Genomic DNA, 27,019 nt, shown 5'->3' with positions numbered 1-27,019 from the left:
ATGGGTTTTAAGATTCTCCTCCTAGTTGCCTGGAAGTCAGTCTTCTCCTAGTAGCCTTCAGATGAAGATGGAGAAGTCTCAGCATCTCCTACACCATGGCTGCCTGGATGCTGCCATGCTCCTGCCTTGGTGATAATAGACTGAACCTCTGAACCTGTAAGCCAGCCCTAATTAAATGCAGTCCTTATGAGAGTTGCCTTGGTCATGGTGTCTGTTCACAGCATTAAAACTCTAATTAAGGCCGGGCGTGGTGGCGCACACCCTTAATCCCAGCACTCGGGAGGCAGAGGCAGGCAGATTTCTGAGTTTGAGGCCAGCCTGGTCTACAGAGTGAGTACCAGGTCAGCCAGGGCTATACAGAGAAACCCTGTCTTGAAAAAAACAAAAAACAAAAAACAAACAAAAAGAACAAAACAAACAAACAAACAAAACCCCTAATTAAGATACCCATCCACTTCCTCCCCTCACACTGGTATAAGAACACTGCTGGTTCTCAAAGGGTGTTTGAAAGATAAACCATGAGTTCCTTAGAGGAGAGAGACTATTTTTTCTGGCCTGGAGCTTAAAAAGGAATTGTAATCAATGCCCAAGCACTGAAGGCACAGAGGAGCATGAGTGATGGCCTTAGGACCAGTTGTAAACACAATTCTTTTCATCTGCGACTTGTTCTTGACCAAATCTTTGAGAGCAGCAGGAGCCTGCAAAGGCTCTGCAGGGCCCTGGGTGCGGGAAGGGATGTTTTCCTGGGATTTGCCTTCATCTAGAAGAAAAACTAAGTAGATACCTAATATCTCCTGACACCTCTTAAGAGTTACAAAGTACATAAACAACGTAATCGTATAAACAAAGTGGTCTCATTCCTTAAAGCGGGGCTGGAGAGCCAGCTCCTAAGCACTTGCCTGGAAGCACCTGGACTTGACAGTCCCCAACACCAGGCGTGGAGGCATGTTCCTATAACACCAGCACTGGGGACAATTACAAAGGCCGGGGTTCACTAGTCAGTCAGACTAATTGACAAATTTCAGGTCTTTCATTGAGAGACCCTGACTCAAAAAATAAGGTGAACGGCTCCCAAGAAACAGCGACGGCACATGAAGCTGACTTTTGGCCTCTATAGATGCATGTACTGTATATTATACATACACATGCACATGTATATACACATGAATAAAAACAATAAAATTTAAAAATTCAAACACAAAGACAAAGCTCCTGCTCTTCCCCCTCTTCTTTTAGCTGTCACATTGTCTCATCTCTGTCCAAGCCCAGCAAGCTCAGCCAAAGCTGTGGGCCCCCCCACCCCCCACTGTACTCAAGAGAGATACTGCCTTCTTGGAAGCCCTGGGGTTTGGATTTTTCTATTCACTGTGGCTGGTGGCTGGTGGCTGGTGGCAGGGTCCTTTTTGGTTCCATTCTCAAATGTCAGGAAAGTGTGATCAAGTCTAAACTCTTCTCCATGTAAGAAGCAGCCAATGCTGGTGTTGCACACACATGCACACAAGCAAAAGTCGTGGCTGCTTAAATTCAGTCCCTCAATAAACACTGTGGGCCTTTCTCCTGTTTCCTTTATGGTACAGTGTCACCTAGATGTGACTGAAAGGAGCCACCAGCCTTTGTCTGCCTGCCACCATATACTATTAAATCTGAACCAAGAAATGTCCCCCTGACATCTCCATGGTGGGTCAGCCCATGTCTTCTCTTAAAGCCTGGAGAATATCACCTCTGCCATTCTGGTCTACAAAGTGGTTAAAGCAGGCCTTTATCCTCAAGGACATGAGGCATTTAACTTGCAGAGGATTGATGTCGTCAGGGACACTGACCACAGGTCAAACAGACATCTTGGGTGGGAATGCTCTGACCCATCGTGGCCACGTCCAGCAAGCTACAGCTCATGGCAGCCCAGTGTGGAGGTCAGCCGGAGGGCAGAGGAGGGGAACCAGCCTGCCTGACCCTTTCAACTACATTTCCTGTTCAGTTGCCGACAGCTGAAGTTCCAGAAATGAGGGAGGCAGAGAGTTCAAAGAACTGCCGTTTGCAGGGGCCAAGGCCTGGGAACCAAAGCTAAGGCTGAGACCCAGGCAAGCTGGGAGACAATGGTTAGGACTGGAGAGCTATGTGGTAGAGGGAGGGGGTCCTCCCACTCAGAGTTACCATCCTCTCCTGTGCTCCCAACGCTCTGTTCCTGTTTCTCTGCAGAGCCCAGGAGGCCCATGACAAGGTGCTGAGATTTTCTCAGGCTCCAAGTCTCTGTTCCCTCCTTCTGGTCGCCCTTACCTTGCACTGCTGCTCAGGCTGCTCCTACACATCCCTGCCTCCCCACCCTTTGTAATCCCCCTTCTAACAATCTCTAATGTCCCAACCTCTCCAACTTACCAGACAGAGCCAAAAAGATACCTCCCCAGCATGAATCCTTGTCCTTCAGTTCTGGCCAAGAGCTTAGTGAGTTCTGATTTCTGCCATGAATAAACCCTCTCCTCTATCCTCACGGGAAATATCTCCACATCGCCCAGAGCTGAGTCACTCAAGGCCTAACTCTGCCCAAGGCTAGCCTCTGTGCCCAAAAATGTTCTCGAAGCAGCTCTATGAGTAGCCCAGTACCACATACTCATGCTGAAAACAGGATATACCAAAACTCCATTGTTGAACACCCTCAGATGCTACTCTAGAGTGCCAGAAAGGCAGGAGGCTGAGGGAAGGATAGAGTTTAGGTTTCATCAAAAGCAGATGGGAGGACACTGGACAACCATGACGCCTTCGCTGCCTGTAGAAGGTGGCTCTGAAGCACTCCTGTTGGGAGGCCAGCCTGGGCAAAGATGACAAGGGCTCTGGGGTGGGAGGAAGGATGCAGAGAGAAAACGTGCCTCATTGGTGGACTGTAGACTTGTGGGCTAGGAGAGAGGGAGGTAGGGGGAGATTCTCCTCTTAACTTCAAGAGCTATGACAAATGGTGGTGCCAATCCCAGAACCCAGTATGGAACTCTGTGTAGACCAGGCAGGTCCATCCTTTTGACATTGTAACAGAACAGAACTTGGCATGCCTGCTTAAGAACTGTGCAAATGTGATACATTTGCAAAAGTAAATTTATAATGTTTTAAATGCATTTTTATTTTGTGTTGGGCTAAACCCATGGAGGTGCTGGGGCACACACTGGTAGAGAGAGTGGGAAAAGGCACTGGTGTGAATGGGTGTGGCAAGCTACTGAAGGCAGGGTTGGAAGCAAAGCACCTGGCGTTCACTAGTTTGAGAGTGCAGCTGGTGAAACTGTCTGGTTTCTTTGTTGCCTCTGGACTAGACACTGCATCACCATCTGCCTTCTCTTTGACTCTGAGAGCCTCTCTGCAAAGGTAAACAGTTCTACTCCTGATGCTGTGGAGACTTTCTTCAGAAAGAAAGCCCTGGGGCCAGAGAGCACTCCCTTTCCTGCCCCCTCAATGTGGTGCGTGTTCCTTCAGGAGGAAAAGGCACAGGGCCCCCAAGAGTCAGGCCCTGGGCAGTGACAAAGAATGTGAGCTTCTGTCTTCCAGGTAATAGGAGGCCATGGGGTCAGAAGGTCAGGTTTCACTTTGCTAAATCCCTCAGGCTGTTGGGCAGAAACATATGGTACCACTCAAGGAAGAACCCAGGCTGGAGGGAAAAAAAACCTCCAGAGTAGTGAATTCATTAAAAGCCACTGGCTTTGAAATGGTTACATGGAAGAATGTATATGATGCATATTTGATAGTGATACAAACAAACAAACAAACTAACTAACAAACAAGAGGGCCTGGAAAGACGACCCAGCAGTTAAGAATGCTTGCTGCCCTTCCAGAGGTCCTGCTTTCAGTTCGCAGCACCCACATCAGGCCGCTAACAACCAACCAGGGGATCTGATGCCCTCTTCTGGCCTCTTCGGACACTGCACTCACTTGCATATACACACATATATATACACATATGGTGGAAGAAGAGAACCAATGTGTGCAAATTGCCCTTTGACCTCCATACACGAGCCACAATAGGCTTACCCATACACGTGTGCGCATGCACAAAATAAGGAAGTGTCTTTCTGATAGAGAAAACAGTGCCCTAAAAATGTCTTAGCTGTAAACAATCATTCTATCCCTGACACCTGGGGACATGCCAGAGTAGAGGCTTTCGGAATTCAAGCACTGGAGAGCTCGATGTGTGTAAAATTGAATCTCTCCGCTAAGGAAGTGGATATGGTGTGAGGAGACACCCAGGTGACTGACACATCTTCAAACCGCTATCAGCTTCTTCCATAGATCTCAGATGGAGCCAGCTTCTGTAGAGATTCACCAACAAGCCAGCCCAGCCCTCCACCCAGCGGTCCCAGCTAGGTGCCCTTCTCAGGTTTAGATAATTTCCCCTGCTAGAAACAGCAGAGTCTACTCACCCAGGACACGGTGGGGGTTCCGTGTGGACTCTGGGTAGACACTGTGCAGAGTCACACCAGAATCTACACTACCCAGGACGCCAGAAATCCCATCTCCAGGGGCTACCCCAACCACAAAATGGAAAGAAAGGACCAAACACCAAGAAGGGAAGAGAAATAAAAGCCACATGGCTCACACCCACCTCCGTGAAGAAGCCTGCTATCCCGGCCTGGCAGGAGCCATGTTCCTCCCCATACTTCTTCTTATACTCTGGAGGAAGGGAGAGAGAAAAGCAGACCACAGCCATGTCAGTATGTGTCAGGCATGTGCCGATCTGGCCACTTCCCCCATGCCGCTTATGGCTTGGCCCAGGGATACGATCCAGGCTGAGGCACAGGAAGAAAGTCTTCGGGCTCCAAGACTCAAAAATCTAGGCTCTGAAGCCATCAGGTGGCCAGGCTGCCAAGTGCCCCCAGGGGATTTACCTCCATTCATGAGGAGAAAGGGGAGTGACAGTCACAGTCATTAGCCAGGAGGCTGGTGACAATTACACCATTGACTTCAGAGAGGACTAAGGTCCCTAGAGGGCCCAGGGAGTTAAAAACAGGATTTAGAAATGGAAGTCTGTGGACATTCCCATGTGGAGTCCCCTGGAAGAAGGCCAGCTCCTCCCACCCCCAGAGCAGAGCAGTCTCTGGCAGTCTGTCTTCTCCTGAGCAACCAGAAGCCAGCCATCCACCTGAGGAAGAGAAGCCGGGTCCCAACATGTAGTCACACTCTAGAGATGTGCAGACCTAGTGTGTGTACTCAGCCTCATCTGCCTTGTGTGTAAGAAGCACAGAGAGCCCCAGGGGCCAGAAGGAGACTGAGCTAGGCCTGGGGAATTAGCTGAATGGTGGAAGCATGTGGGCCATGTTCAGTCCCCAGAAACAGTGCTTCCAAAAAGGCAGAGCTCGTGCGCACTTGTAATCCCAGCACTAGAGAGCTAGACACAGGAGAACCCCTGATGCCTGTGTGGTGAGCCTCAAAGCCAGTGAGGGACCTGTCTCAAAATTCAAGGTAGGTGGCATATGAGGCTGACTTCTGCCTTCCACGTGCAGGATTGCACACATGTGCACACGCTAACACACATAAACACAATTGATCATGCAGCCACAGGCACACCATTCAGCATAAGGGACATTTCTGTTGCTGTTTTGCTCTAAGTCATGCAGGAGCAGGGAGGCCACCTGAGGGTCGTTTGTCAGGTCCCAGGCTTTGCCTTCTTCCCTCCCTCCCATCATTTCTGTGGGCCTCCTGTCCCTCGAAACATATCTCTCCGTTCTTCAAGAGCTAAGAGTGCCAATTCTCAGAGAGGTAAAGCAAGTCACCAAGGGTCACACAGCTACTTAACCCACGGTCTTTTATCTCTGTGGCCTAATGGGGGTTTTGCAAAGTGAGTGATTTTGCAAGATCAAGAGGTTGACTGACTGACTGAAGTCATCTCAGGGGTAAAGACAAGGAGGTAAGGACACGAGAGGCCCCTCGAACTTTTCCGATGGTGTGGCAATAATATAGCTGGAGACTAGCAGGGTGGGGCAGCCCAGTAAATAACCCAGTGACCCCCTGCACTGTCCCCAGGCTCTTAGCGAGTCTCTAGTACCATTAAAGGTAATGGAATTACGTTTTGAAAGACACTAAATAAATAATATGGAGGAACAAGGAAGCCATGATTGCAACAGGACTCTGCTTCCAGAAGCTCCAAGTGTGAGCTCCAGGCAGAAGGGAAAAAAGACTCAGGGGAAATAGAGGAAGAAATTCAGTTTCCAACAACACACCACAGAACTGGGCACGGTTTCCAGTAACTGACCATTAATCCCGGCTAAATTACAACAGAATGTTAGCTGAGTTGCACCTCTCCTCTATGAGGCTAGCATCAGTTCTTCCCGCCTTGTCCGGTCTGGTCACTATGCAGAAGATTCCCTGGCTACCAGACGCAGCCCAGAATCTTACACTGGGGGCTGAGGGTAGAAGATATGGGCAAAGAAATAAATTCTATGTCAATGGCTGGGCATAGAGATGGTACAAAGGGAAAATAAATCTTGCCTCAAACAGCACAATGTGGGACTAGCTAGAAAGATGGCTCAGCAGTGAAGGATGCCTGCTGCTCTTCCTGAAGATCTGAGTTTAATTCCCAGCACCCGTGCTCGGCCACTCACAACTGCCTCCCAGGGTATCGGACACCTTCCTCTGGCACCTGCACATATGTGAGTACACACACACACACACACACACACACACACACACACACACACTGTGATGGTTTGTATATGCTTGGCCCAAGGAGTAGCACTATTAGAAGGTGTGGCCCTGTTAGAGTAGGTATGTTGCTATGGATATGGGTTTTAAGACCCTCATCCTAGCTGCCTGGAAGCCAGTATTCTGCTAGCTGCCTTCAGAACAAGAGGTAGATCTCTCAGCTCCTCCTGCACCATGACTGCCTGGATGCTGCCATGCTCCCACGTTGATGATAATGGACTGAACCTCTGAACCTGTAAGCCAGCACCAATTAAAGGATGTCCTTATAAGAGTTGCCTTGGTCATGGTGTCTCTTCACAGCAGTAAAACCCTAACTAAGACAGCCATGCATGTATGCACACATACACACACACACACACACACACACACACACACACACACATAAAACAAGTCTTTTTAAAAATAGAACAACAGCAAAAAAAAGATTGAAATGTTCATCTTAAGCAGTTAGGTATAAAGCTCGGAATGTCGGGTAAATGGTTTTTTTCACCTTACAGACTCTAAAGCTAAACAAGCCACTGTAATTCTTGCATGTGTGTGTGTGTGTGTGTATGTGTGTGTGTGTGTGTTCCTTTTTGGATCCAGTGTTTGGATGCAGGTTAACACTCAGGTGTACTAGTGAGAATGTGTATGAAGGGAGGTGGACAGCGTTGGGCACCGGTCTTCCAGAGCCATCCACCTTTGGTTTTTGAGGTGAACCTCAAGATCACTGGCTACGCTAGGCTGGTCCACCAGTGATTCTGAGATGACAAGCCCAAACCACTGCACCCCTCAGGGGGTGGAACTTGGGTTCTCATGCTTGCAGGCTAGGCACTTTACAGTCTGAGCTTCCCCCAGCCCTGTGGCTATAACTCTTGACCATGAGACGATCAAGGAGACTCTGACATTAAGAACCCAATGAGACCATCTTGCCTGACACTGTTCAGCTTTATAAATTTGACACAATAGCAATTATGTGCAAATGGTATTCTTTTCAAAGCCCTTGGAGTCTCTTTATAGCGGAGACTCTAAAGGCAGTTCACAAAGACACATCACCACGCCTCTATCAATGCCTTCCAAATTGGGAGAGTGTTCCCTGCGCTGAGAGCCAAGGTTTCTAAGAGCCCCATCCTGGCCCAGGCTCATGTCCTACAGGGAAACATTGTCACTAGCACTCCAGCCTCAGGTAGCAGGGGACACTGTTTGGAGACCAGCCAACATTTCTCCAAGCTGGCACTGCTCTATTCTAGGGTTAGGGGATGTGGGGCAGACTAGCAGGAGCTTAGTCATTTCTGGTTACTAGGTCTGGAAGCTCCAGAGGGAGGGCAAATGTGGGGCCCCACCTGTACCCTACTACCCAGAAATCCTTTCTAGAGGACAGGCCACATCCCAGCCTCCCAGAAACCTCTATGATTTTGTCACGAGCTCTCTCAATGTGAAGCAGGACTGTGTATTTTCCTTTGGCCTCCTGTCCTACCCTGACCACATACACTCGGGGACAATGGTAGCCTGGTTACTCTCTTCTAGGTTACTCTCTTCTAGGTGCCCTAGGAATCTACAACCTTCCAGATGCCCCCTCAGCTTCTCTGCCCAGGTGCCCTTACAGGTACAGGTAACGGCACACAAATGATAGACTTCCCGTCACAAAAATGATGAGTTTATTTGCCTAAATGTCCTGAATGCCAGGCTGGTATCATTTACCCCACTGCACTTGACTGTGCTCTGTCACCTGGTCACACACTTGCACTGGACTAGAGACCCAAGTAGATGTGCACAAGGACCATGCATGGTGGCTCTCCTGCCACCAAGGTCCTGAACTCTGAATCTCTCTGTACCCCATGGCCTTCTCATTTACCCTTCCCACCTTCCACCAGTCATGTTCCCTCAGTGCTATTCAGGACAATTTGAAAAGGCTCTATACCCCAAGTGCTGAGAATCATGGATTCCAGAGCCAATGCTACCACCAACCCCAAGATCTAAGGACATACAAGGGTGCGATGAGAGGGGAGATTCCCAGCCCAGATCCCTCTGGGCTTCCCACACTGACTCTACCCTGAGCAGGTCTGTGTTCTCTGTAGACTGTCGGAGAAGCAGGACAGAGCATCCATCTCTTCAGTCCATGGCACGCTTGCTATGACTGTCCCTGACTATCTCTGAAGACCTGAGAGCAGTCACATAGCACACATGAGACAGCCTGTCCCCAAATGCTACAGCAATGGGATGTCACTGTGCCTGTACTCATGGCCACTGAGCAGAGTGAAGCCTTCTGAAGCAGAGTGGGCAGCTTTACCGAGGACCCTTAGCCCCCATCCGTCTCTGAGCGCAGCAACGGCAAGCCATGGCGGCTTGAACCCCCACATTGCTAAGCCCAGACACCCCAATCCTTTTCAGTTACAGGAAACTAGACACAACATCATGGGACTGGGCATGTAATTCTTCTGGTAGAATGCTTGTGTGCATGCCAAAGGCCTGGGTTCCTCGTGAATTGGGCATGATGGCACATGTCTAAAACCCTAGCATTCAGGTGGTGGAGGCAGGAGGATCAAGAGTTCAAGATCATTAAGGGCAGCATGAGACACTGTGTCTAAAACAAACAAACTCAGAGACAATATCTTACAGACGCTAAGGGTCTAGTACCCAGAGAGTTGTGCTAATATAGTCAAATACTTAAAATGTTCTTTCAAATAAAAACGTAAACACTTTGTTCTGCTTATCTAGACTTGAGTTGGAGGAATGCCCTAAGCACAAAGCTATGGAAGAGGTCTGGGTAGAGCCAGGGGCAAGGGGCTGGCCCCAGTAGAGCTGAGCCCAAGAACATGAGTCACACCCTTGTCTCCATTGAGCAGTCCAGGAAGCACAGGGTGGAGGAAGCCAGAAGGAGCTGGAGATGACCTCCAGCCCCCTGTGTTCCCAGGAAGACCTTTCTGCACAAACACAAAAGCAGTGGGTCCAGGTGACCCTGGGCTTGCTCACTCAGTCTCGAGGAGTCCCCACAGACATAGCCACACAGAGAACAGCAAAGTACTAGGCTCCCTCCCGCTGTTACAGGATAGAACATGTATCTACCTCAATGACACAGGAGAAACAGACTCTATGACAGTGGCTCGCCTTCTCTGTAATGTGCCCAGCTGTTTGACCCAGGGAAACTGAGGTCACTGAACAAAGATGGGGCTAAGCAAGAGGACCTGGAAGCAGTGTGGAGACCTCTCTTATGTGGGTGGCTTTGATGTGCCTGGCTGGCATCACACACTTTAACTCATCAAGTCCCGGGCTCCTCCTTCCGAAGTGGTAGCCTTTCTCTTGGTTTAGCTGTTGGTTTCACAAACCCTGTCTAAACAGAAGGCAATTCCAAAATGAAGAGAAGCAAGGGCTTCTAAGACCCACAGTCTACTCTGAAGCTAGTGAATGGTGATTAACATTAGGAAGCCATTGAACTGGATGCTAAGGGTAAACTCTCGGAGCTCCATAGATCAATGGTGCATCCATTCTTCATAAGACCCTCACTTTCAATTGCATGTTGGAGAAAATATGATTTTCCAAAGCCATTAACCATTCTCTCTCTCTCTCTCTCTCTCTCTCTCTCTCTCTCTCTCTCTCTCTCTCGGAGGGGAGGAGGAGGAGGGCGTGACCAAGGAATGCTAAGTGCTTTAACAGTTGAACATTAAACAATGACTTAGGAATCAATGTGTACAGGTATTCAGGTACACGCGTGCTCTTGTGTGTCTATAAAAACTTCTAGGACCTAGGTTGTGGCTGTGATGAAACACCGGCCTAAAACAGCTCGAGGAGAAACATGCTTTATTTCATCTGACAGCTCACAGCCCATCGCCTATGGAAGCCGAGGCAGGGACACAAAGGCAGGAACAGAAGCGGAGAACATTGAGAGGTGCCGTCCACTGGCTTGCTTCCCCCATGGCTTGCTCAGGGTCACTCTTAGCCAGCCCAGGACACCTGCTCCTGGGGGCCCTGCTCACACTAGGCTGGAGCCACAGCCATCAGCAACCAAGAAACAGACTTGATCACAGGCCATTCTGAGAGATGCAATTCCTCTCTGAGATTCTGTCTTCCGATTTATGTCTAGGTTTGTGCTAAGCTGGCAGAAACTAATTATGACAATCCACAAAGAACACAAACACGTACAATTTGTCTTTATAAGTCTGACTTATTTCACTCAAATGATGGTCTCAGGCTTTATCTAATTTGTATTGAACGACAGAATTTCACTTTTTAATGAGTCAATTCATACACACATATGCTTGTGCGTGCATATGCATATACAACTTTCTGCGTGTATCCTTTTGATTGGCATCTAGTCTGTCTTATACCTTGGCCTTTGGCTGGCACCACAGTGAGCATGGATATGCAGATGTCCCTGTGAGTGTAGAGCCCTTCATATATGTATACAGACAGAAATAGGACAATATAGTACTCATATGATAGCTCTCTGTTTAGCTTTTGGCAAAGCCAGTGTGTAGGCACGCACGTGTGTGCAGATGCCCTTGCCTGTGTATGCGCACGGGGAGACCAAAGCTTACCTTAGGTGTCTTCCTCAATCGCTTCCTATTTTTTGACAAGATCTCTCACTGAACCCCGAGCTCCTGGATGTGGCTAGCATGGCTGCTGAGTCTCCCAGCCCAGCCCAGGAATCAGACATGAAGTGCCACCCAGGTCTTTATGTGGGTACTGAGGGTCTGAAGTCAGCTCATGCTCACACAGTAGGCACATTAATCTCAGACCTGTCTCCTGCTCAAAACTAGTCTTAACACACTGGTCTCAAAGTCATTTTCCAGTTGTCCAGCTCAGCTAGAAAATAAAGTATCTGGGAAAATAGCTTTCTAGCCTTAAATTATTTCCAAAGATCACCAAGGAGTGATAAATCTCTCAGTAACTGAAGATAAAGCAAAAATTTAGGGGTCTGTGCTTATTAGCGGACAGGTCATTAGTAATAAAACGAGCATTTACCTCCCCCAAAGGGAAGAGATAAACTACCTTCCGTTCTGATGGACTTCCGTCTACGTGGGAAATAAGAGTTATGCTATAAATAGCGAGGTTATAGAGGAAGAAGGAAAAACGTCTTGAAGCAGTTCCCGAGTAGACTGTGGCAAGTCCTGAAAGCCAACTGCATCAAGCAATTAAGCAAGAAGGGCATTTGACGAGAAGAAAAGGATTACAGAGCCAACTGCATCAAGCAATTAAGCAAGAAGGGCATTTGACGAGAAGAAAAGGATTACAGAGAATATTTAATAGTTTTGACCTTTTACATCCATTTTGTAGGTCAGGGTGACATTGTTCACAGCCAGCAGTTCAGCTAACACCACAGGGCTGCTGCGTTAGCCTCAGTCAGCAGCGAAGGGCGGGGCTGTTGACGTCTATCTCACCCATTTCTGCCACCTCTCATGCTGTCTTTCCAGAGGAAGGTTTACCATCACGGGAAAACAGGTTGTTTAAAATGTTACTGTATGGTTACAAAGGAATATTATGCTGCCTTGAAATGGAAAGGCATGTTGATGCATTCTAGGACATGGAGTATATCCCGAGGAGACAGGGCTAAATGAAGTTAGCAAGTCACACAATGGAAGGTTCTGCTTGTACCCAGAGTGAGCTAACTCATGAAGAAAGTGGGGAGGTTCTTGCCAGGAGCTGGAGAAGAAAGAGATGGAAAACTGCTGTTGACCAGGGATGGTTTCGGATAGGAACCATGCAAGACTTCTGGAGAGAGGTGGCAGCTGCCCTGTGTGGACAAGAATGAGGCACACTTCAAAAATGGTTACATGTTCATTGTTATGCATATGTTGGGCAATAAAATATTACAAGGAAAATCGTCTGGAGAGATGGCTCAACTGTTAAGAGCAGTTACTGACTGCTCTTGAGAGAGTAGACTTTTAGGTCCAGGGAATCCAACACCCCCTTCTGGCTGTCACAGGCAATGGACTCATGCACATACCTACCTACACACATGTGTGTGCGCACACATGGACACACGTGCACACACACACATGCACACACAAAACTAAAAGTAAAATAAACATTTTTAGCCCATTAATGGTTGCTTCCACTCAGGATTAGAAAGCAAGATTTTGCCTCCTCCCACTTCAGAAGTGTCAGACTGCAAGCTGCATAACAGCGAGCATCTATTCAGCTTAGTCCACACTGGGTTATATTTCCTCCTGGGCATGAGACAGTCACACTGCAGTGAGAGCTAGCTCCAGCTGAGAACTGACGGCTGAATCGCTCCTGTCATAACCAGTGATAGAACATGAGCAGCTAAACTATGAAAGTTGAATGTGGGGGACTGAGAGAGACCCCGGCTGCAGAGCAGACCTGCCTGCCTCTGGCTGAGTTTCACCAGGCTAATGCTGTCTGCTCTCAGTGACTGCAGGACTCGCCTCTAGGTTAAGAAAACCAAACCAAACAAACAAAAAAAAAAAAAAAACTGAAGTGTGACACTAGAAGTCTACAATGTCCTGAAAAGCCATCAGATCATAACTGGATGTCTTTCCTTGTGCCCTCATTGATCACAAAGGAATCAATTTGCCAACAGAAACAGGCCATGTAGGGAAACCTACGCTGCACTTTAAGGGCCAACAACCCTCCCTGTGCTTAACACACCTTCAGTAAGACCTTCATCAGCTTTCTCTGCACCCCAGTTTTCTCATCTCTACAACAGGAATATGAACACTGATCAGGCAGAGGAACACAAGCCAGTAACAGAAGGCAAAGCCAGGAGATCACCATGGGTCCAAAGTCAGACCAGCCTCCACAGTGAGGTCCAAGGCAGTCAGAGCTACACAGCAGGACTCTGTCTCACAAAACAACAACAAGAAAATGCTGACCCCCAAAATGTTGTGTTCATAAGTATAATTACAGGTTCAAGTGGCCGTCCTACCTTCTAGCTCCTGAAAGGTATTTATTGTCAAGTGAATTCTGATCTGGGTGCTTCTCAGACAACAATCCTCAAGATACTAAGCCACACAGGCACTTTTAAAAGAGACAGAAACTGTGGGCATCTGTAATGTTAGAAGATACAATTTAACATACAGCAATCCCGCTCAATGTGTGGAAAGGTTTTTTGAGGTATAGGATCCATTTTTGTCTAAAGGTCTTGGCTCCAATAAGAAACTTAGACTCTCATGAATCCCAGCATCATTTTCAGAGACCTCTGACCTTCTCCTTTCAGCCCTGATTGTCCTGTGGAGCCAGTCTCCATTTGTGTGTGTGTGTGTGAGAGAGAGAGAGAGAGAGAGAGACTGTGACTGTGTGTTTATGAGTGTGTAAGTGTGTATATGAGACTGAGTGTGTGTGTGCATCAGTGTGTGAGTGTGTGCATGAGTGTAAGAGTGTGTATACGAGACTGAGTGTGAGTGTGTGTGTGCATGAGAGAGACTGTGATCATGTGTGCATGAATGTGTATATATATGAAATTGAGTGTATGTGTGCATGAGTGTGTGTGAGTTTGTGAGTGTGTGTGAGTGTGTGAGTATGTATATGAGACTGAGTGTCAGTGTGTGTGCATGAGTGTGTGAGTGTGTATGTGTGTGTGGATGTAGCCCTCCAGTTTATCTAGGCTGTCTGGCCACCAAGCAGTGAGATCCAGTAATCCTCCTATCTGAACCTCTTCAGAGCTACAATCCAGAGTGCATTTTGAAACTGGCATTTAAAAAAACATGGGCTCTGGAGATTGAGTGGGGTCTTCATGCCTATGCAGCAAGCACTTTACCAACAGAGCCATCTCTCCAGCCCCAGGACCCTCTCTTAACTGTATAAAATATTGAGTAGCATCTTACTGTTTAATTCACCATCTTTATTTAAGTGAGGTAATGTTTGCAAACGCTCTTTAGAAAACAGAAAGCCCTCTGTAAACGCAGGACTCATTATTTAATAAAAATGGAAGGGGCTTCTTCTTGAATTCTTAAGTGGATTGCATGGCCTTTTACAATTCCTTCTAAAAACAAAAGAAATGCACACCCAAGCCTCGACTGCTTTTGATTTGTAAATGGATCATAATTGATTTTTATCCCCTGTGGGGTCCTGCCCTTCAGCATTAAGAAGAGAGGAAAAAATGTCTTCACAATTGAATGCCTTGGTCTGGTTCTTACAGTGGGAATGACCACAGCCTTAAGAAATGCACATGGGAAATAAATGCTCAGCTGCTCTGAGAATTGAAATCAATCTTAAAGCACAAGAAAAATTGATCAATTCGGAACCTTAAAATTCAGATTTAAGAACATTTGCACACAACCTCAGATCCTTTCTATTTACCCGGAGCCAAAGGCTGAACAACTGGATTACACAGATAAGATCTTCAAAGCTATTTAAGAAAATATAACCCAGGCATGGTGCTGCATGCCTGTGACTTCAGCAGCTGGGAGGCCGAGAGAGGGGGATATAAGACCAGTCAGTCTCAGCTTCACAGTGACACCTGACTCCACAAACAAGCAATTGCAAACCTTTCCAGCTCTTCAGATCATTTTAATGCAACCCAGCTCGTACTCCTTAGTTATCGTTGACTTAAAGAAGCATCCACTGGACACCCCTTGAGACAGCTGAAGAATATTACGTGATTTGAAAGTCAACCGGAAAATTCTCATTTATTGAGTTTGGAAAGTATTGGACACTTAAAACACCCCAAATTCCTTGTCAGGAGGTACTGATCACCCCAATTTACAGGAGGGGACACTGAGACCTTCCAAGCTTGTGCAACGTCACCTCATCAGAATGGAGGGACAGAAACTGTCAATTATGTGAGTGTTTGGTGCCACCACATCCTGAAATATAATGGTACTGTCATTGCTACTAACAAACAAAATCTACCTTTATTTATCATTTGTTTGTTTGTTTGCAGGGCAAGGGCATGCGCACATGCTAGTGCACACACGTGCAGGTCAAAGGGCAGCTTATGGAAATCAATTCTCTCCTTCCACCACGTGGGGCCTGGTGCTTAGCAGCAAGTGCCTTTACCAGCTGGTCCTCTCACGGCCCCTCTCTCCGTCGGAGAACACTTTTTGGAATTCTTCTAGGCTGCTCTCAAGTCAGCCCAGACTCATGAGATATTTTTTTCCCCATCACAATAAAAACCATGGGTTGCTTACAGTCTCATGCTGAGTTCTGGCTTCTTGCCTTGGTGGGTTCAAGGATAACGGACAAAAGAAGTGTGTGTACTTGATTTTATCACATGAACTGACTTAAGTTTGGAGAGGCTTTAAATACCCTGGTGTGGTGACTGGAGACATAGCTCAGGCGATCTGACCTCCAGCCTCCAAAGGCATTGCACTCACATGTACCTGTCCACACACAGACAGACACACACACAGACACAGACACACACACACACAATTTAAAATAAGATAACTCTTCTAAAAGCATCCTGGTGTGTTTAAGTAACTAATGTTTGATAGTGCTCACTCTGTTTTTTCTGGTAATCTCCCCAACTCATGAGCATTAAGTTCTTATCTTCTCCCACATTCTGACAAAGACAACATTTGGCCATAATGATACTGTCTGCGGTCGAGACAGGTGTAAACTCGATGTGTTGCTGTAGGGATGCACTGTGAGTTTATCTGATTTTATGTCCTAGTCCTTTTTGATTTTCAATTCCTTCTGTATTTCCTGGTTCCAACAGGATGCTCTGATAGCCTCTCCCATCCAGTAGGAAGCAGCTGAGAAGCCATGAGAAAATGTCCTGTGCCAAACAAGACCAGCGTTTTTGAAGAAAAGGATGGACCATCTAGAGACTGCCATATTCAGGGATCCATCCCATAATCAGCCTCCAAACGCTGACACCATTGCATATACTAGCAAGATTTTGCTGAAAGGACCCTGATATAGCTGTCTCTTGTGAGACGATGCCGGGGCCTAGCAAACACAGAAGAGGATGCTCACAGTCAGCTATTGGATAGATCACAGGGCCCCCAATGGAGGAGCTAGAGAAAGTACCCAAGGAGCTGGGGGGATATGCAACCCTATAGGTGGAACAACAATATGAACTAACCAGTACCCCCCCCCCAGCCAGAGCTCGTGTCTCTAGCTGCATATGTATCAGAAGATAGCCTAGTCGGCCATCATTGGAAAGAGAGGCCCATTGGTCATGCAAACTTTATCTGCCTCAGTACAGGGGAACGCTAGGGCCAAAAAGTGGGAGTGGGGGGGTGGGGGAGTGGGGGGGAGGGTATGGGGGACTTTTGGGATAGCATTGGAAATGTAAATGAAGAAAATACCTAATTTAAAAAAAAAAAAAAAATATATATATATATATATATATATATATATATATATAAGCTTGAGGGACCCAAGAGGTGGCTCCGTGGTTAAGATTGTACACTGCTCTCCCAGAACACCTAGTTCAGCAGACTCAAAACCACATGTAAATTCAGCTCCAGGAAATCTGACCCAGTCAGATAGGCACCTTTGCTCATATTCTCATATATACACAGTGCGCACACACAGCGTGCACACACAAACACACCACACACACATACCACCCATACACACACAAATCACACCACACATACACACACACCACACATACACACACACCATACATACTACACTACACATACACCATTCACACACCACACCATATACCACACATACATACACACTCACTACACACACCACAACAAACACACACACACACACACAAAGACACTTAAGAATTAACCTTTTTAAAAACAAAAAAGCTCAAGGCATTTTAGAAAGGTGGCCCAGAAAGTTTAGTCTACCAAACCAACCTTCCAATCTTTGGGAGTCTGTACAGCTGACCCTCCCGAAGACCAACAAGGAGGCATCACTACAGAGCAACAGGCAGGCTCCGTGAGCACGGTCCTCTGGAATTTCTCATGATCTCCCTAGGACAGCCCAAAGAGGAGTGGAGGCATGCCAGCATCCATTGCACTGGCAAGACCTCTAACTGCACCAAGAGATGTGGTGTGGCACAGCAGCCCCCAGCAAGCCTGTCTTGGCCCTCATGCATCTGCCCCCATTGCACAGGAAGTAAACTTGGAAGGAGGAGTCTCTCCAAACCTTGTCCTGCCCACTGCCATGACTCACAGTGCAGTGCCTCTGTCCCCCACTTCCCTGACTTCAGCAGACTGTAAGCCTTAAACAGGTTTCTAATTCCTCAATCATACAATGAAATAAGCCTGCCTCAGTGTCTCCTTGACTGGGATGCAACTGGAAGAGTTGTATTTTTAATCCATGTTCTAATTATTATAAAAAATAAGTTTAATTATGATGTTTTCAAGCATGTATATTTTTCATATGTATGGTGTGCATGTGCATATGTGTATTGATGTATTCGTGTGCCTGTGTGTGTACATGCAGATAAAGGCCCAAGATTAGTATCAGAAATCATCCTCAAGTGCTCTTGTGCCCTTTCCCCTGATTTAGGCCTTCTCAATCAAACCCAGAGCTCACCAAAATAGCTTGGTCTCACTAGCCAGTCTTCCATGGGGGCCCCTCTGTCTCTGCCTTCCAGGGGTGTGCCACATTCATGTGCCATGTATATGGGGATCTAGACTCTGATCCTTTAAACACTGAGCCAGCTCCCCATCTCTCGTGTACAGACTTTCTGGTATCCCTTCCTCCACTATGGCCCTCCCGTGTCCCTCCCCATTCCCACTGGTTCCCCTTCTCTCCTCACATACTCCCCTCTCTTCTTCATTCTACCTACAATGCCCCACTGCTCTCTCTTCTGGGACTGTGTGTGTGTTGGCTTTTGTGATGCTCGTCAGCCACTTAACACAACTAAATGAGCTCTACTCCTTAAACACAAGTCAGTCACCTTGTAATGACTCATAAACTTTGCTTAGTGCCTGGCTCACTAGCCTATAACAAACATATTAATGTATGTAATATGTTCAGCATATAGTGCGCTAGCAGATACACGCCAGACACTGCTCTAATAACCCAAAAGTATTGATCACTTAAGCTGGACACAGAATTTACATCCTCATTGGCACTCGGTGTTAATGAGAGGGAACTGTAGAGAGGCAGGACTCAGGTTCTAGCATTTGGAGTCCTGGGTTTTGTTCTAACCACTGTGCCACTCACCCTCCACATAGTGAAAACTCAGACTTGCAAGCCATGCTTATCTCTCTGGACCTTGATACACCCTGCAAGCTGGTCTAGATGACATCTGAAAAGTCCTACCAGACTCTAAATGCTCCCATTGTCCTTAACCATAATGTGATCCCCACCTGCAACAGGGAGCTTGCATCACTGAGATTTTCCACATTAAGAGAAAATAATGGTTGTTTTAGGAGCCAAAGCTGGTTTCGTTTCAACCACAAAACAAGGAAGTAGAGATCTCCAAAACCAACAGGACAGGACAGGGCCTTCTCACTGCGGGCCTGCCTCTCATCTAATCCCTACCCCCACCCCCTCACCCCACTACCCCAGTCTTCCTGAGAAATCTGAGCATCACCACCCCTCCCATTTTACAGATCCAAGAACACAGAACCTTTGTCCGGTCCTCAGATTTCCTCAGCAGCTGCTCTTGGTCCCAGTACTCCCTATACTGGCCACTCTCCTTACTGTGGTTGGGTTTTTGTCTTGGGTTTGTTGTTGTTGTTGTTTTCCCCAAAGTACAAATTTGAATATGTATGTGTGTCCTTAAGGAAGAAAAGTCAGGTGGGAGCAAACATCTTGCTAATATGTTCTCTGGTTAAATCTTCTCTGGCTCCATTTGACCATCATGGAGTAAAGAAATATACAAAGCAAAGAAACCCAGGCCATCCCTGCAGGAGGACTCTGAGCTCCAAGCGGAGCCCTGCATCTGTCAGCTACCTCTGCATAACAATTTTAATTCCTCATGGCAAATGATAACGATGTTGATTTCTCGATCATACGCACGAGCTAGGGCTCAGCTGACCTGGGTGGGCTGGCGTGTCCCATGTGTTTGTGTTTGGGGACCAGTGAGTGAGCTGTATAGGATGTGGAAAGTGCTGAGACGGGTGGGTGAAAACCAAATGTCCTGGCTGGTACTCATGTTCTCTGCTACTTGACTGATAACACTCATTCACTCATTCATTCATTCATTCATTCATGACAGGGGCTCATTCATGTTCTGAAGCTGGCCAGGAAGATAAAAATTCCAGAACTTCACGCATGCTGGGCTGTCATTCTACCAACTGAGCTACACCCGTGGCTATATCATGGGTGTTTAGGATGAAGAGATTTTGTCCCACTAGGACAATATGGAGATGAGCAGGGCCAGATTTCAGTCTCCCCATCTGGCCCAGACTCAAGCAGAGAAAGAATGAAGGTATGAAAACAGCCCACCCTCACACAAGAAGAGGGGCTGTGCCTCCACTCAGGTCCCTGCTGACCTTTCTGTAGAGAACAGTTCACAGAATGTCTTGCTGGGGGCTTCTGAGTTCCACATAGTGCCATGGGGTCCCCCTGCCCCCCCGTGAGACAAAAATGATTTACAATATCCTTAGTGTCAGAACCCCTCTTGATGACCATGAGAACAAAACCTAAGGAAGCCCAGGAAAGCACAAGGCAGTGCGGACCCAGGCCACTGAGACCTCTTTCCAAAGGCGTAAGTGGGAAGCAATGAAAAAATCAAACAGACTTTTGCACTTAGAGAGGGACCTGGCTCAGCAGATCACCAGAACTAGGTTGGCTTAGTTTTGCCCAAGAATGTGCAGTTCTAAGCAGGGCATGGCAGAAGACCCCGAGTGACCCTGTGCTCACAAACACACCCCACAGAGGTCATAGTCTCAGAAGACAACATGTAGAATGGACCCAATTCAAACCCACAATCAGAGCACACTAAGCCTGTGTGGAGTTGTATAAATTTTAAAAAAATCATGCTTATTATTGTTTGGCATAGAGATGTATTGTTACACAGTGACAGTAGACTGATACCAAGTGTTGTCTAGACCCAAGGAATGCTTTCTGACTAGTTCTGACAGACACCTGAGGACGGTCAGAAGTGTATGCCATAAGAACTGAATGATGGGGCTGGTTGGTCAACTTCTGCCATGTTATGGCTTTATAGATACTGGATCTTCTCTTCCCACAGCCTAGAACATCCAGGACTTTTCTAGAAGTCCAATGACGATCCTGGCTTTATGGTGGTGCTGTATCGATCACCTGAACCAGTTCCTGGCCTTTCTGATAAGGACTCTCAGGTCCAGAAAAGGATAGGAAGTTTCCCAAGGCCCTACAGCATGTGGCAATTCCAGAAAGCTAAGAGAACAGCTGAATTGTTTGGCTAAACCTTATCCCTGGACCTAGTAATGAACATAGTAGTCTCTGTGGCAGGAGCAGGACTGGGCAGGGCCTGGACCACTGTCCCCCTTGCAGTTGCCTCTTCCATGGACATGACATTGATGCCAGAGTCAATCTGGGGACAGATAACCCTGCTCTCACACCAGTGTGTGGAAAGCCTGAGAGAAGCTGAGGCAATGGTGTGAGGGAGAGGACTGGAGACTGTTGAAGTCACCCAGCAAGTAGGGCACCGCACTGAGGGAGAACCAATCCACACTTACCTTCGTAGCAGGGAATCAGCACCTTGCCTTTGGCCTGGAGGTTGGAAGGGATGAGGTAGCAGAATCCATGGGGCAGGATGTGGTCTGCTTCGTAGTAGATGTTCTTCCAACGATGGGCACAGGCCTAAAGGGACAGAGAAGGGGGGGAGGGAGATTGAAGTTCACATCAAGGCATCAGAAAAATGAAATGGAGAAGAACCAGCTCCTGGGAGTCGCTGGAGGAGAGAATGATCATAGCTGGACCTGCGCGCAGAGACAGAACGACAGAAGACAGAGGGCTACTGAGTCTTGGAGTGAGACGTGGCTTCTAGGCAGAGGGCAGGGAAAGCCTAGAGAGTGGACAACACCCTCCACACTGAGCAAAAGAAGGGAGACGCTTCCAGAAAGAGAAGCATTTGGTGCAAAGGACGTGAGAAGTGCAATAGGTTCGGAAGTCCCAGGGAAAGAACGACAGCGAGTGGAGAGAGTCTGAAGTAAGAAGATGTCAGAATAGCCGGGCGTGGTGGCGCACGCCTTTAATCCCAGCACTCGGGAGGCAGAGGCAGGCGGATTTCTGAGTTCGAGGCCAGCCTGGTCTACAAAGTGAGTTCCAGGACAGCCAGAGCTACACAGAGAAACCCTGTCTCGAAAAAAAAAAAAAAAGAAGATGTCAGAGAGGCAGCCAGGCCCCAGCCGTGGCCTCTCACTTTCTATTTTTTTGTGGTGGTTTGAATAAGAATGGCCCAAATAGACTCATATATTTGAATGCTTAATCATTAGGGGTTGGCACTATTTGAACAGATTAGAAGGATCAGAGCTGTGGCCTTGTGGGAGGAAGTATATCACTGGGGGAAGGCTTTGAGGTTTCAAAAGCCCAGGCCAAGCGAGAGTGTTTCTCTCTGCCTGTGGATCAGGATACAGCTTTCAGCTACTGATCCAGTACCATGCACACCACCATGTCCCCTGTCATGATGATAAGGGACTAAACCTCCAAAACTTCAAGCAAGCCCTGATTAAATGCTTTCTTTTATAAGAGTTGCCTTGGTCATGGTGTCTCTTCACAGCAATAGAACAGTGACTGAGCCAGTTTCCTAAATCTTTACAACTATGTTATTATTAAGAGAATGATGGCAAGGCAGGGCTCGGCCACAGCACCCATGTAGAGGTTTGAGGTCAACTTTGTGTAGCCGGTTCTCTCCTTTATGTAGTCCCAGGAATTGAACTCAGGTCACCGGGTTTACACGACAAACACTTAACCATTGAGTCATCTCATGGGCCCAGGACTTCTATGTTCTTCATGGGATTGCTAAGTAGCAGGGAGTGGCTGGGTAACACAGTCAATGCTGAGACCGGGACTGGATCTAGCTGCTCCTGTGCTTCATCTTTTATAAGGCCTTTCTATCATCAGATTCTAGATTCCTGATTGAGAAGCAGGGACAGTGGCTATTCTTATAACCCGTCCCATGAGGCCCTGGCACCTAGCTGAAATGGGACACCCAAGGCCTCTGTATGGGCTCTTCCTCACTTGTTGAATGATAAGATCATTGTCATCTAAGCTCTCTGCTCTTTTTCCCTCCAGTGACGCTGCCACTGGGGGGCCCTGATAAGCCACTCTGCCCAAAGTAGACCTCAGTATGGCACTGGAGACCTGGGCTTGGCCACACTCTGTGCCATGTTTGAGATAGCCAATGACATATCAGCTGTCTCTCCTACTGCACGATATTATCTTCCCTCCCCACTTGATTCTTGCATTGTGAGAAAAAAAAAAAAGAGAGACATTTCTCAGCAGATGGAGACAGCACTTAGTGAGAAACAGGAAAAATCACAAGGTCAATAGTTGTCCCGTACTTCCACATAGAGATATCCCTCCTGTGTGGTATGTGTGTGTGGTATCTTACTGCCTTGTGGCAGGGTCAGCTTCTCTGCTCCCCAGCGCCATGCTTGGGGTAGTGACATATGTGGCTATACATGGTTTTTACATGGGTGCTGGGGATTAGAACTTAGGTCCTGACACTTGCAAAACGAGGTGCCCTTGCTCACTGAGCCATCTCCCCAGTCCCTACATAAAATCATCTCTATACTTATAGCAGTGCAGTCAACACAGAAATTGTTACATCACGCCATTTGGAGAATGAATACAAGGGAAAGGTCTGCCTATGTGTAGGGCATATGCAAATTTAAAAATCAGTTTTGATCACAATTGGTTGGATCTGAAGATATCAAACCCATAGCCCATGGAATCCACAGACACAGAACCCGTGGATAGAAAGGGCTGACTAGCAGAGTTTTCATTTTTAGATTCTGACTTAGTTCTTACAGTTTATAAATCTGAGTCTCTTAGATCACCCAGTTCCTGAGCAAATAGGCTTTATTCTAGTTGAAGGGCTCGGCCCACAGCTTGAGAGTTCTCGTTACCTATAGCATGCTGAGTTAGAGAGGCCGAAGTTTATCGTGGTGTGTCTGGAAGCCAGCTGCACACATGGACAGCATCACTGATGTTTATTATATTGTCTGCTTTCCATCCCATAAACTGTTTAAGGGTGACCTTGAAGAATCCCTAGGAGACCCAAATACTACATTTTACACTCATCTAATTTACAATATTCTGGGAGGACAGAGATCAAAGGTCAAAGACAGACCCCACTCCAGAAAATAGAAAGGAACTCTGAATATAAATTATAAGAAGAAAACGTTGTGCTTAGCCAGATCATCCTCACGCACGTGAGCCCGTCTGACCTGCATCCTGTACAAAAAAGAGCAAGATTCTGAGGAACTGCAAAGCATCGTGACTCGGTCGATTTGGGGAGTGAGTTGTAAGGAAGGGCAGGGAGTGGTGAAGGATAAGGAAGAAGAGAATGCTCTGGAAGTGGCCAGAACCTATGTTCTTGGGCTATGGGAGTAACCCAGAGGTACTGTGTGCTCTTAGGGGAGTGAACAAGATGTGAGATGAGGGAAGAAAATGAGGAAGAAGAGAAGGGGGAAAGAGAAAACAACATGGAGAAGGAAGAGATAGAGGAAGAGGAGGAGGAAAGGAAGGAAGAGGATAAGGAGGGGGAGAGGGAGAACAGAGATGGAGGAGGAAAGGTGAGGGGAAGGAGGGGAAGGAAATGAAGGAGGGAGGTGGAGACGAGGAGGAGATTCAGGAGGCAATAGCCTGTTTAAATTCAGCCTCTAAAGCACCCTAGAAAAAGACTAAGGGCCCTACCATCACCCCAAATCTTGGCCCTCACACATCTCAAGTTAGAAGGAGTGATTATTCTCCCAAGCAATAAAAAGAGGAAGAAAATTCTCCAATTCCCTTCAAAGGCCTTCTTTGTTGTGTGAATACAGCATGTTCTTCCTGGAGGGTGGCTTGGTGACAAATGCCTGTCTGTCCCTCCCACCCTCACACACCTGCACTTGCTGTCCACAGATGAACAAGCTTTGCCACGCTTCCAGGTCCGCAATGCACAGCCCGGTCACACCCCGGCCATCAAGACTCAGTGGGCACAAGATTAAAGCAAGGCTGAGCTGCCACTGAATTCTCCCAAAGACACTGTGCCTCCCTGGGCCTGGGGGTGGCTGGGGGGGGGGCACAGGGGAAGAGGCTCTGGGGTGGTCAGCGCTGGGAATGTTGTTTGGCAGATGTTCACCTACAGCAAACTCATCAGAGTGTGTTCTCGTGACCTGTGCACTTTTCTTCACGTGTTATATTTTGGCAGAGCGCTCATTCACACGTACGCATGCAGCAAACCAGGAAGCAGCAACAGGAATAGCCACAGGAACATACTGGGTGGCTTTGAAGAAGACACAAGGGAAGTAAGCGGATGAGAGGGCCAGAGAGAGCCCTGACATTCAGAAAGGAAACAGCGGAGTTAGAGCCGGAAAGCGCTGCTTCCACCCAGAAAAAAATATTGAGCCGTTTAGATAATCCGTTATCTGAGGCTTAGCAGCTCTGATGAGGAAAGATCGTGGTTCTGAATGTTCGAGGTGTGAGTGTGTGTGTGCGCGCGCGTGTGTCTGTGTGTGCGTCCAGAGGTTAATAATATAAAGTACCTTCCGCCCTTACTTTCTAGCTTTATATATTTTTTGAAATAGAATCTCCCACTGAAGCTGGCTCTCATCAGGCTGGCTGGCTGGCCAGGGCTACGAGCACAGTCATGAGTGGCTGTGCCCAGCTTTTGCATGGTACTGGAGATCTGGACTCCAGTTTTTATGCTTATGCAGCATGGCTGACTAAGCCTTCTTCCCTATTCCTGACTACACCATCTCTGCACTCCAGGGATGCGGGAACAGTGTGGGAAGGGAACTTGCTTTCAGTCCCGTGGTAGCATTGGTAGTAGGGATCATTTGTCCCTGGTGGAAACTAGAAGGAACCACATTATCCACAGATAGGCAGCCACAGGGCCAAGGTTAGCCTGGTTGGCCAGCTTGACATTCTGGGTCTTGCCAGCATTGGTCCCGCTGAGGCCATTTGTCATTGAGATGATTTACTCTCTCTCAGTCACAGCTCTCCCCCTCCACCACACTACCCTTGAAATCAAGGCTGTTATCCCTAGGGAGACAGGTTTTATCCTGTGCCACAAAGTTTTCCTGAGGGATCAAAATGCCTTCTCTACCTTCAATTTAAAAAAAAAAAATGATTCCCAGAAATATTTCACAGACAAAAATGAGACATTAAAAAAAAAAAAAGAAATGGATTTAAATAACACTCATATAGATGCACACATACAAACCCTCATGAAATATCACCTCACACTCTTTAGGGTGGCTACTATTTAAAGGGAAATAGAATGTGCTGGGGGTGTGGCTTAGTAACAGAGCATGTGCTTAGCATGCCTGAGGCTGTGGATTCTATCTTCAGTACCACAAGATGCCAATAGCAAGCAGATGAACAATTAGTTGTCTCTGGAACTCTCTGCATGCTGGCCAAACACAAAACGGTTCGTGAACTTTAGAGGAACAGAGTGCCAAGGTATTTCCAACAATGAAAAGCAAAATTACCGCATGATCTAATAGTCGCACTTCCACATATGTACCCAAAAGGAAGGGAAAGTGGGGTGTCTAATAATTTTTTTTTTTTTTTTTTTGGTTTTTCGAGACAGGGTTTCTCTGTATAGCCTTGGCTGTCCTGGAACTCACTTTGTAGACCAGGCTGGCCTTGAACTCAGAAATCCGCCTGCCTCTGCCTCCCAAGTGCTGGGATTAAAGGTGTGCGCCACCACTCCTGGCATGTCTAATAAATCTTTGCTGTTGTTTGTAGCAACTTTATTCATAATGGCAAGGAGCTAGAAGCCACCTAAACATGCATCCATGAACGAACAGAGAAAACACTGTGCACGTGTGATAAAATATCACTTGGTCTTGAGGAGGAAAAAAAAAAACAAAGAAAAGAAAAGAATGCTGTCATATATGCTACGACAGAGCTGAGCAGTGAAGACACTACGTTAAATGGCAGAAGCCAACCCAAGATGACGAATCCTGCTTGCTCCTATCTGCAGAGGATCTGACATGTTGAGTACTTCAAAATTAGAATGATGATTACCAGGAAGCAGGGGGCGGGAGGAAGGGAGCTGTGTTTGATAGATACAGGGTTTGGCATTTGGTGAGAGGGAGGGTTCTAGAGATGCTGTTGTACAACAATGTTTTCTCACGCACTTCTGATGTTGTCTCCTGATTTTAGCAGAGAAGTGAGCTTTTCATTTATCAGAAACATGCATGCCCAAAGAAAGCACACGTTTCCTCAGAGCACGCAATACTCTTCAAGGCTGGGGTGCTGCTTCACATGTTATATGCATGACGACAACAGGAGTAGAGACCTCAGATACCCGCTTGTGCCTACCTCTCCTTCCCCAGCACCCTTAGGGAGTGACTGACTGACCAAATGAATGGTTCGAGCATTGTGTAAAACAGAA

At 47.2% G+C, this 27,019-nt stretch overlaps 1 protein-coding gene across 2 annotated transcripts in view; it reads right to left on the bottom strand.

The window, feature by feature from the left end:
• Positions 1-27,019, bottom strand: part of Itga9 (integrin subunit alpha 9) — a 296,995-nt gene that overhangs the window by 246,163 nt on the left and 23,813 nt on the right. For both annotated transcript variants that reach the window (XM_021172021.3, XM_085828171.1), the window contains exons 4-5: positions 21,147-21,270; positions 4,577-4,644 (exon numbers count right to left, since the gene is read on the bottom strand). In XM_021172021.3, coding sequence (XP_021027680.1) covers positions 4,577-4,644; positions 21,147-21,270 — 192 coding nt within the window. The remainder of the gene's footprint in view (positions 1-4,576; positions 4,645-21,146; positions 21,271-27,019) is intronic.

This window comes from Mus caroli, unplaced genomic scaffold (assembly GCF_978045245.1).
Source record: "Mus caroli unplaced genomic scaffold, Mus_caroli_1 scaffold_11, whole genome shotgun sequence".
In the NCBI taxonomy this organism is placed as follows: Eukaryota; Metazoa; Chordata; class Mammalia; order Rodentia; family Muridae; genus Mus; species Mus caroli.
This window is presented reverse-complemented; position numbering and strand designations above follow the sequence as displayed.